The 12,018-nt window shown below is 42.9% G+C and overlaps 1 protein-coding gene across 1 annotated transcript; it reads left to right on the top strand.

Moving 5' to 3' along the window:
• Positions 1-4,333: 4,333 nt before the first annotated feature.
• Positions 4,334-11,923, top strand: LOC144738469 (kinesin-like protein KIF3B; the record flags this gene model as incomplete). Its single annotated transcript, XM_078621489.1, is given in 6 exon segments — positions 4,334-4,841; positions 4,844-5,131; positions 5,134-5,729; positions 5,824-5,925; positions 7,047-7,169; positions 11,768-11,923. Coding segments are annotated over 6 exon segments (1,773 nt in total), but the record flags the coding sequence as incomplete, so codon positions are not given.
• Between the last annotated feature and the right edge of the window lie 95 nt (positions 11,924-12,018).

Raw genomic sequence — 12,018 nt, 5'->3', positions numbered from 1 at the left:
GCACGCAGCTTCTCTGGTCATGAAAGAGAGACAGAGCACTTGGAAGAGATTGAGATGTGGCTTGACGGTTCATCATGTGTGAAACATGCATTGACGCGTCCAGTGTTGGAGCTTTGATTGTCTGAGAGCGCAGGAACACAGCAGGTCTTGATGTTTCTGAAGGCTTCTGACAAAAGAACTGCTGCTGATAGATTACTGGTTTGTAGATTTGTCCTCCCAGGAGTTATTCTGATGTGTGTGATCTGTATTTTCTCTGTCATTTTTTTTGTCCACACTGCAAAACCCGAAATCTTACAAAGAATATTTTTCTTATTTCTAGTCCACATGTCTAATTTCTCATAAAATAAAATAAAATAAAATAAAATCTCTTAACACTTGAAATTAGACACAGCCTGAAAAAGTAACTTGTTTCTAAAATTCAGATTTTCATTTAAAATTAAAATAAGCAAAATAAATCTACCATTGGGGCAAGATTTCTTTTACTTTTTGATAAGAAAAAAAAAAACACTTCTTTTTTTCTACTTTTTCAAAGTTGAAACACGTGAAGATTGTCTAAAAACAAGTCACTTTTTTCCGGGGATGTCTTAATTTAAGAGTATATTGATAGTTGAAATTATACATTTTAATGAGAAATAGGACAAATATTCTTAGTAACATTTTGATTTTTTTTCCCTTCAGCTGCAGCCGTGTTCTGTTGCTGCAGACCTGTTTTACAATCCCCAAATACTAATGGTGGGTCAGGTGACCTCAGTGAACCCACGAGGAGACTGTAATGTCAGCAGTCATGTTCTCCCTGTCGGGGTCTTCCTTCACTCACTCACTCTCTCCATCCCTCCTTCCCTCTCTCCTCTCCTGTTTGTCAGCCTTTCCACAGCACAGTAACTGTATGCAAAACAACTACTTGTCAATGAACCAAACACAAGGAATTTGTTTGGAGCCTGTGTGAATGTTTAGTGGACAGGATGTGATTATCTGAATATGGAACAAATGTTACAATGATGTTTGGAGGAGTTAGGAGTCTATTTGCACTGATTGAATGGATTTCATGTGGGTGAAAGTGAGTAACGGCCCATCGTCTGCCTGTATGGAAGCAGAAACTCTAATTTTTTAATGTTTTCATCAAAGTGAAGCACACTAGTTTTCCAGAAGCAGCAGTCTCAGCCCGTTCACTCGTGTTTCTGGCAGCTGAGCTGTGACTACATGGCAATCAGCTGATTGACATACACGTGTAATGCTGGTGGAGCGCCTTAAAACTGGTTGCCATATTTATGAGAACAGTTTGAATTAATCTATGTCCTTTCACCAGTCGACAACAGTTTTACCTGCTGTTCCGTAAATAAGAAAGACTAAGGAAAACTTATGGTTAGCTGTGATTCACAACCTAAAATCAAGAGAACCACAACCATAAATCTAAATTTCTTTATGATGCGATTGGTACTCCTTTGGGGAGGGATATAACGTTAAAGTCTGGCAACTCAGTGCTGCAAAGGGAGTTGGAGGCAAACGGCTAATGGCTGACCCAGCGGGGATTGTTAGATTAGCTAACGTTCTTTACTGACATTTGTCACGACGTCGCCATGTGTCAAATTTGAATGTATTTTCCTCGTATCCGCTGTACAACTGCTGCTGCTGTTAGCAGGTTATGTTCAAATGAAGCAACGAACTATTGAACGTCTTGGTCAGTTTTATTGAAAATAGGTCCATTCATTAGATGCTTTGTTTGAGTGACACATAGTGGCGAAATAGGATACAGCAAAGAAATGTCTCTCATAGGTTGTGCGTGATTTGATCTCTAAACATGTCGTGTGGTAGATGGAACAGATATTTTGTCAGGATGGGGATTCAGTGTTTTTTTTTTATTGACAAACAATAATTTTACCTCCGCCACTGACGTTATGTTATTGACGGTGTTTGTTTGTTTGTCTGTATATAACTCGAGAAGTTATGAAGGATATAGGATAGGAACTATATAGGAACAGATGATTTACAGTATATGCGATCTAGAAACCATCTGGAATCAGGAATCTGTTGAAGGATTGTTGGTAAAAATCCAGGATCCATTGTCTATAATTTGATCATATAGATCAAAGTTAGATCTGGGTTTGACTAAACTCTTGATACTACGATCCACAGCAGGAGATATTTTGGTGCTGGTGGATTTTCAGACACTGTCAGATGAAGATAAAGACGTGAACTAACAGCAGATAGTAGCTGAGACGGATAGTGGGACCAGATTTGTTTGATCTTCAATAGTTTTGGATCTGGATCTAGAAGAAAACCACCATCACATCAGCAGTCAATAACTGCTAACTAAAATGGTATCAGTGTATTTCCAAATGATCAGGGGATGTTTTCTGGGTCAAGGAATCTATTGATTTTGATTAAATAATGTTTGGTATACGAATATTTGGTGGAAATCAAAATGTAAGAAAAACTATGAAGTGGAAATCACAATATGGGTGGAAATGAACTGCTTGGTCTCCACCAAGCAGCTGCACTATCCGATTCTTTTGTACCGTTTTGTACTGTACATGTTTTTTTTTTTTTTGGTGAAAACTTCTCCAGCTTATGTGAACACTGCTCCCATTGCACGGGTGAGGTTGGTGGACAGATGTTGCTTTGGTCGTACTAAGAAGTAGTTTTGGCTGTTTGGAAACAATCACGTGATTACTTCGGCGACCGAATCAGTGACTGCCCACACGTCATTGGTCACGTGACGCTCTCCATACTTAAATAAGCTTTGAAGACGTGTTTCAAAGGAAATGCTGTCCGACTATCGGAGCATCGGCATCAGACGGCCATTACTGCAGGTAACGCTGCCACCCGACCTGTAGCCACGGTTACCGGTGTTTTTGCCGTTGCTAGGCCGGTTCTGTGCGCTGCTGTCGGGCTGCTGTGAGTGCAAGCTAGCGCTAGTTAGCTCCACGGCTAGGTAGGATGAGTCCTTCGATATTAACTTAACAGATATCGTAAATGTACAATATGTCAGCGTGTTACGACTAGTTTGGGTGTTCATCCGGTCTATACGACACTGGTTAATCTGAAATTAGCGGTTTATAGATGCTGGTTAACGGGCTAAATGTCGTTAGCTAAACTCACCAGTGTGCTAAGAACCGTCAGTCAATCACTGAATATACAGTCGTTCTCAAAATTATTCATACCCTAGCTAATTGTTGATTTTTTATTTAGTGGATGAAATGAATGATTTTCTAATTTGTGTGTCAGTCATATGCGACCAACAATTGAAAGAATGACGACAGTACAAAATGTAATAAAAATATTTATTTATTGGGTATTTTATGAATGGAGTCCCAAGAAAGGCCATGTTCAAAATTATTCATACCCTAGTCTATTGTCTTTATTTAATAGTCAATGGCACAGCCATTATTCCTTATGACCGCTTCTAGTGACCACAAGTTTCCTGCATGTCTCCTGTGGGATGTTGGCCCACTCCTCCTTAGCGAATGCCTCAAGCTGGGTGAGGTTGGTTGTTTCCTTGACATCACTCTGGTCTTCAAGTGATGCCACAAGTTCTCAATGGGATTGAGGTCAGGACTTTGACTTGGCCGCTCCAGGACATTGACATCATTGTCCTTGGCAGTGTGTTCAGGATCATTGTCTTGCTGGTACGTCCAGTTGTGGCCAATCTGGAGTTTCACTGCAGATGCCTTCACATTGTCATCAAGTATCCTGTCTTTTCATGATTCCTTGGACCTTGACGAGATTCCCCATGCCACTGTACGAGAAATTCCCGGAGCATTATGTTTCCACCGCCATACTTGACACTGGCACAGTGTTCTATAGGCTTCTCCTTTCTTCCTCCATTCATATTGAGCATCCATATGGCCAAATAACTCATCAGCTCGATACGTAACTTGAAACTCTGTGACGCTATCATAGAAATACAATCTCCTATCTCACAATTCAGAGAGATGATACCTGTCATGCATGTATTGTTGCTGCAGTTTCACTAATGAAGCAAACATGGCTCATTTGCTCCATATAATCAAGTACGAGTGTAGTCACTTGCAATTCTGTGAGAGTATCACAGAATTCCGAGTTTGTAACTAGTTACCGATCGTTTATTTTTCTGAGGTGGCAGCAGGACACTTCTGTGATTAGGACCACTTTTTACCATAAGTTTATCTCACATGCTTTTATCTTGATAATGATAAGAAGAAGTAGAAGAAGAGGATGATTTATCTTGCAGCCCTGGCATGAACCTTCACAGGTTGATGTGCTGATATTTGTCTTTGTTGTCCTGCAGGTTCGGATGTGGCCGTTGCTGAGTTGTCCCTGAAGCTCCACTAGGAAGACTGAATTTATCTTCAACATGTCCAAAAACAAGAGCCCCGAGTCAGTTAAAGTTGTGGTTCGATGTCGCCCGTTGACAGAGAAAGAGCGCATGGCCAAGTTTGAGAGGGTGGTGTCTGTCGATATCAAATTAGGACAAATCATTGTCAAGAACCCCAGAGAAGCTTCGGCCAGTGAACTACGTAAAGTGTTTACGTTTGATTCGGTCTATGACTGGAACTCCAAGCAGTTAGATCTGTACGATGAAACCTTCAGGCCACTGGTGGATTCTGTTCTCCGAGGATTCAACGGGACCATTTTTGCTTACGGACAAACGGGTACGGGGAAAACGTACACTATGGAGGGTGTCAGAAATGATCCAGAGAGGAGAGGAGTCATCCCCAACTCCTTCGAGCACATCTTCACTCACATCTCCAGGTCCCAGAATCAGCAGTACCTGGTGAGAGCGTCGTACCTGGAGATTTACCAGGAGGAGATCAGAGACTTGCTCTCCAAGGACCAATCGCGGCGTCTTGAGCTCCGGGAGGGCCGGACACAGGTGTTTATGTCAAAGATCTGTCTTCGTTTGTCACCAAGTGTGTGCAGGAGATCGAACACGTCATGAATGTGGGCAACCAGAACCGCTCGGTAGGTTCCACCAACATGAACGAGCACAGCTCCCGTTCCCACGCCATCTTTGTCATCACTGTCGAGTGCAGCGAGCTGGGTGTGGATGGAGAGAACCACATCAGAGTGGGCAAACTCAATCTGGTGGATTTAGCCGGAAGCGAGAGACAAACCAAGACAGGCGCTCAGGGCGAGCGGCTCAAAGAAGCCACCAGATCAATTTGTCGCTTTCTGCTTTGGGGAATGTCATATCAGCTCTGGTGGATGGACGGAGCAGCCACATCCCCTACCGAGATTCAAAGCTCACCCGCCTCCTCCAGGACTCTCTAGGCGGCAATGCACGCACGGTTATGGTTGCCAACATTGGTCCGGCCTCCTACAACGTGGAGGAGACCCTGACCACGCTGCGCTACTCCAACAGAGCAAAGAACATCAAAAACAAACCACGCATCAATGAGGATCCCAAGGACGCCCTGCTCAGGGAGTTCCAGGAGGAGATAGCCAGGCTGAAGGAGCAGCTGCAGAAGCGCTCTGGAAAGAAGAGGAGAAGGCGGCAGAGAAGAAGGGCTGGGGACGGAAGCGATGGGGAGGGTCTGGAGGAAGGAGAGATGGAGGAAGAGGAGGATGACGAGGATGGTGAGGACTGGAGGGAGCAGCAAGAAAAGTTGGAGAGGGAGAGGAGGGCGATTGTGGAGGACCATAGTCTGGTGGCGGAGGAGAAAGCTCGGCTGCTCAAAGAGAAGGAGAAGAAGATGGAGGACCTGAAGAGGGAGCATGAGGCCGAGAGCTGCTCACAGCCCAAAGTGAAGGTCAGTGAGAAGGTTTTTCACGTTGGTGTGTTCCTGTAAAACCACCGTAGAGAATCTTTGAGTGAATGTTTCAACATGTGTTCTTCTCGTGCAGATGATGGAGAGTAAGCTGCTGGTTGGGGGGAAGAACATTGTGGATCACACCAACGAGCAGCAGAGGATGCTGGAGCAGAAACGACAGGAAATAGCAGAGCAGGTAAAGAATCTTTTATTGTCTCAGTGAAGAAAAATCATCACAAGTCACCAAGCGAGATTTTCTGGAGTCTGATCCAGTATTTACCTCTGCACATACACACACTCACACACACTCACACACACACAAATCTGCACACTTGACACACAACCTGCTCATTGCCGGACATTCAGATGTTCATCTTCACTGATTAGTGTGACATGAATTGTCGTGACTTCAAACTAGTCCATATGTCGCCTGGTCACCGTTGTCTAACGTGCTCTAGAGGAAGAGACTCTGATCCTGGATTATTTTATTTTCATCAATGAAAGTTGTGCTCCATGGTGTCGTTCAAAACAATTTCTCTTGTTTCTTTAAATGTAGCTTTTTTCATTGGAGAATGAGAAAGCATCTGCGTTGAACTAAAGGCATGGCTACCTGCTCACCCTCTTCCCACACACACGTCCACAGGTGAACGTCTGACGAGATAGACGTCACCAAACAGCCAAAAAATAAATAATATTAAACCCCAAAAAACACAACCCCATATAAACACTCATTCATGGCTCCTGCATGAATATTCACTCATTCTTGTGCTGCTCTCAGTGTTGTTCTCCACGTATGTTTCTCTGGTTGTTAAACTGTCAACATCAGTCTATAACATGACTGATCTATATTTGTCAGAAAATGGAGAACGGTTCCTGAAAGCTGACAAGTGTCACTCGGTTCCTCCACCTGTGTGACGAAGGAGCTAGAAGGAGGAGGAAACGTCCATCGGTTTCTGAAAGTTGAGAAGTTGCAGTTCATGTCCAAGTTGCTGTCATTACGGTAATGACAGCACGGTAAACGACTCGCCTTGGCTTCCAGCGACAGAGCGACTAGGATTACTGTGATGACAGCAATATGTCTGTCAACTTCCAAGGACCGATGGATGTTTTTTCCTTCTCCTACAGCCTTCTTCAAACCAGGTAGAGGAACGGGAGTGACACTTGTAAACTTTCAGGATCTGTTTTCTCATAGCGCTCCGGGTTCTAATTCTCTTGCTAATGCTAATTAATGCTAAATGCAAACGACCTGTTAAATGAAAGTCACTCTTGGGGACAGTGATTTGTTTCGTGACGTGGTGAATACATGTTGGCTTCCAGAAACGGAGAGAGAGAGAGATGCAGCAGCAGGTGGAGAGTCGAGACGAGGAGACGCTGGAGCTGAAGGAGACATACAGTTCTCTGCAACAGGAGGTTGACATCAAAACCAAGAAGCTAAAAAAGGTAGAAGCTTCTGTTGGTTTCCTGTTTTTTGACAATTACTCGCATGAGTTTGCACAAATGTTCAGTTTGCTGGGTTAATTCGTAGGCAAGTGGACTTGTAGTTTGCTTGAAGACATTTCTCCGCACATCCTTGAAGCTTCTCCAGTTCTGAACTGACTCGTGGGGAATTCTACTACACCCGCTGGCAATAATTATGGAATCAGGAGTCTTGGAAGATGTTTGGAATCGCTCAATTCTTAGGGGAAAAATGTGGAATCACCCTGTAAATTTAAATTTCCAAAACCAACACTTGCATCACATTAAATGTGCTCATTAGTCTGCAGTTAAAAAGGAGTGCTCACACCTTGGACAACTGCTGCTGCACCACATGGATTGACATGTATCATGGCTCCAAACCGAGAGATGTCAGTTGAAGCAAAGGAGAGGAAAATCATCACAGAATGTTGCAGAAGATGTTGGTTGGTCTGTCAGCTGTCTAACATCTGGACCAAGCTCAAACAACATGGGAAGGTTGTAAAAGCATACTGGTAGACCGAGGAAGACATCGAAGCATCAAGACAGAAAGCTTAAAGCCATACAGTGGCAAGAAAAAGTATGTGAACCCTTTGGAATTTGTCACATTTCTGCATAAAATCACCATCAAATGTGATCTGATCTTTGTCAAAATCACACGTGTCTGCTTTAACTAAAACCACCCAAACATGTATAGGTTCTCATATTTTTAATGAGGATAGCATGCAAACAATGACAGAAGGGGGAGGAATAAGTAAATGAACCCTCTGTCTAAGGAGACTTAAAAAGCAATTGAAACCAATTTTTAACAAACAATTTAAGCCAAGTGTGTGTCCAATCACTGATGAGTGGCTTAAAGCTGCCCTGCTCACTATAAAACACAACTTGTAAGAATTGTCTTCATGAGAGGCATTGTCTGATGTGCACCATGGTTTGCTCAAAAGAGCTGTCTGAAGACCTGTGATCAAGAATTGATTTGTATAAAGCTGGGAAAGGATACAACACCATCTCTAAAATTCTGGATGTTGGATGACTCCAAGAGTTCAGCGCAGAATACTCAGAGAGGTAAAAAAGAACCCTAGAGTGTCTGCTAAAGACTTACAGAAATCACTGGCACAGTCCAGTGTCTCTGTGCACACATCAACTATATGTCAAACAATGGCCAAGAATGGTGTTCATGGGAGGACTCGACGGAGGAAGCAACTGCTGTCTAAAAAAACATTGTTGCTTGTTTAATATTCGCAAAAAGGCACTTGGACACTCCACAGAAGTTTTGGCAAAATATTTTGCGGACTGATGAAACCAAAGTGCAAATGTTTGGGAGGAACACACAACGTCATGTGTGGAGGAAAAATGGAACAGCTCATCAACATGAACACCTCATCCCCACCGTGAAGCATGGTGGAGGGTGCATCATGGTTTGGGCTGATTTGCTGCCTCAAGGCCTGGACAACTTGCAAGCATGAATGGAAACATGAATCAAAAGTTTCAGGATGTTTTTTGCAGGAAAACCTGAGGCTGTCTGTCAGACAGTTGAAAAAAAAGAGGATGATGCCGCAACAAGACAATGATCCAAAACACAGAAGTAAATCAACTTCAGAATGGTTTCAGAAGAACAAAATACATGTTCTGGAGTGGCCAAGTCAAAGTCCAGACTTGAACCCCATTGAGATGCTGTGGCATGACCTCAAGACAGCGATTCATGCCAGACATCCCAGGAATCTGACTGAACTACAGCAGTTTTGTAAAGAAGAATGGGCCAAGATTAGTCCTGATCGATGAGCCAGATTGATCTGCAGCTACAGGAAGCGTTTGGTTGAAGTTATTGCTGCCAAGGGGGGGGGCCCACAAAATATTAAATGTGATGGTTAATTTACTTATTCCTCCCCCTTCTGTCATTGTTTGTATGCTATCCTCATTAAAATATGAGAAACTATACATGTGGTTTTAGTTAAAGCAGACACTGTTTTCATCTGTGTGATTTTGACAAAGATCAGATCACATTTGATGATTTTATGCAAAATGTGACAAATTCCAAAGGGTTGACATAATTTTTCTTGCCACTGTATGTCTTAAACAGAAGATGAGGAACAAATGGGTGGAAACTGGAGTCAACGTCTGTGACCAAACTGTAAGAAACTGCCGAAAGGAGATGGGCTTTACAGCCAGAAAAGCCAAACAAAAGCCGTCATTGACACCTTAACAGAAAAAAACAAGGTTACAGTGGGTGAAGGAAAAGCCACTGTGGACTGTGGATGACTGGATGAAAGTCATAGTCAATGATGAATCGCTAATCTGCATTGGGCAAGGTCATGATACCGGGTCTTTTGTTTGGTGCCGTTCCAATGATTTAAGAAGATGAAGATGGCTGCCTGAAGAAAACATGCAAATTTCCACAGGCATTGATGACATGGGGCTGCATGTCAGACAAAGGCACTGGGGAGACAGCAGTCATTACAGCTTCAATAAATGCACACGTTTACGTTGACATTTTGGACACTTTTCTTATCCCAGTTGAAAGGATGTTTCGGATGATGACATCATTTTGATAATATCAAGATGATAATGCATCTTGCCATAGAACAAAAATTGTGAAGACTTTCCTTGAAGAAGACACATGAGGTCAATGTCATGGCCTTCAGATAGTCCGGATTGAATTGAAAATCTGTGTTGGAAATTGAAGAAAATGGTCCATGACGAGGCTCCAACCTGTAAAGCTGATCTGGTAACAGCAATCAGAGAAAGTTGGAGCCAGACTGATGAAGAGTACTACGGTTTGTCACTTGTTTAAATCCATGCCTCAGACTGCAAGCTGTTATAAAAGGCAGAGGTGGTGCAACAAGTACTAGTGGTGTGTTGAAGTGTTTTGTTTGTTTTTCATGAGTCCATAATTGTTTGCTCAGAATTAAATGATTCCATATTTTTTCCCTTTTGATCTACAAACAATGGTTATTGACAATCACATTTTTTTCTGGCTTTCTTTTCGTGCTTACTAAAGCCAGGAAGTTGACTTTTTAAATGACTTTAATTTTGCGGTGTCTGTGATCTGCTTTTTTTTCTACAAAATTAAACAACTGAATGAACATCCTTCAAGACTGGCGATTCCATAATTTTGGCCAGGGGTCATAATACTCATGCTACTTCTGCATCAGAAGACTTTGAAAAGACTCTTGGAAAACTATCATCTCACACCTGCTCACATCTAAAGACACGTTTTTAGTGTCAGACAGAGATTTTTCAAAGACTTTGAATCTTAGAGGGTCACTATTTACAATTTACAAGACCACCAACTAGATTCCGGTTTTGTTAGAGCTCATGTATTGGTTGTAAGCTTCAGTTTGGTTTGAAAAATATGGTTGGTACAAAGATGGGAAACCCCCCCCCCCCCGCTCCTCTGTTGCACTCATTTCAGCGGTGCTTCCTGAAGTGCTGAAACATCCCCTTTAGAAATAATGATATTTTAGAAATGTCATCACTAAATGATGAGAACAAAGATTTTAACATGTTCCATATATTTTAAACTGGTCTACAGACATTGCTCTCTGTTGGTTTAAAGATGGCTCAGGGCTTGAGAGAAGGTTTTTCTAATTGAACAAAAATCCTCCCTGGCCAAGATGTGAACGTTTTCATCCTCAAAGGAGTGACCCTTGACCTTTATGTGGAGGTGTACTGCAGAGTCCTGTCCTGAGGGAGCAGCTCTCCTGTGTTGAGCCATGTGCCTCTGCAGCAGTTGTTCAGTTTCCCCAGTACAGGTCTGTTCACTCATCGCTACAATGGACAGACACAACATTATCCGACTTGTCTCTGGATGTCTTGTCCTTGGGGTGGACTGGTTTCTGCCTCAGGGTGTTGCTGGGTTTGAAGTGTACCGGGATGTTGTGTCTGTTGAAAATCTCAAAGTATGTAGTAGTCTTTATCTCAAGAGTGCGACTAACTTTTTTTGTAGGTCACACCTGATACTGCGCGGGTGAAAAAATATTTTTTTCTCTTCAGCGTATCATATCTGTGTCAATCTGTGTTCTCCTGTGACTGAACTCACACTACAGGATCATATTGTGGTCTAAACCAATAAGAGACAGACTGGGGCGGTTCTTTGCCTCTGATTGGCGATGGTCCTGTTCACGGTTGTGTGTTAGAGCAGCGTGTCTGAGCAGCGTCTTGTGCACCCGCCTAAAGACCCACATTACTATCTATTGACTAGAGACCTTTTTTTTTGGTCACTGGTCATTTGCTTTTTGCGTCTTCTAACAACGCATTATTTCATACCAACACGCCACTTTGCACCACTTTGTGCCTTGCACCATGTGCTTTAGACCACCTAAATAGGGCCCATAACAGCAGTGACTGTCGTCGTCATAGTTTTCATATCCTCATTGAAACAAAAAAAAGCGGTGGGTACACAATCAATCTTATAGTGTGAACTGTTCTCCTAGAAGGTCAAGGCAAGAAAAACAAAAGTCTCTTCAGAAGTCTATTGATGTCAAAGGTCAGATGTTGAGGAGACGAGGAGCCTCACAAGCAAGTCAGCCAGTTAGAGTCAGGCGATGGTCCGAACGTGTCCAGTAACTCTGCTCTCCGTTCTCCAGCTCTTTGCCAAACTCCAAGCAGTCAAGGCTGAGAACCAGGACATCCAGGAGGCGCACATCAACGAGCGCCAGGAGCTGGAACAGACGCAGAACGAGCTCACCAGGGACCTGAAACTCAAGTACGGAGCCGATGTGTTCGTGATGTTTGAGAAACCGGTGAAAGGCAGTGTAGCATAATCAGAACTGAGATTGTCAGTGTATATGTAGCTCAATAAGATAACTTACCAAAAATAAAATCAATGACAAAAATT

Source organism: Lampetra planeri, unplaced genomic scaffold (genome assembly GCF_965212315.1).
Source record: "Lampetra planeri unplaced genomic scaffold, kcLamPlan1.2.h2 scaffold_1004, whole genome shotgun sequence".
NCBI classification, from domain to species: domain Eukaryota; kingdom Metazoa; phylum Chordata; class Hyperoartia; order Petromyzontiformes; family Petromyzontidae; genus Lampetra; species Lampetra planeri.
The sequence above is the reverse complement of the archived record's forward strand: the minus strand, read 5'-3'. Positions and strand labels throughout refer to the sequence as shown.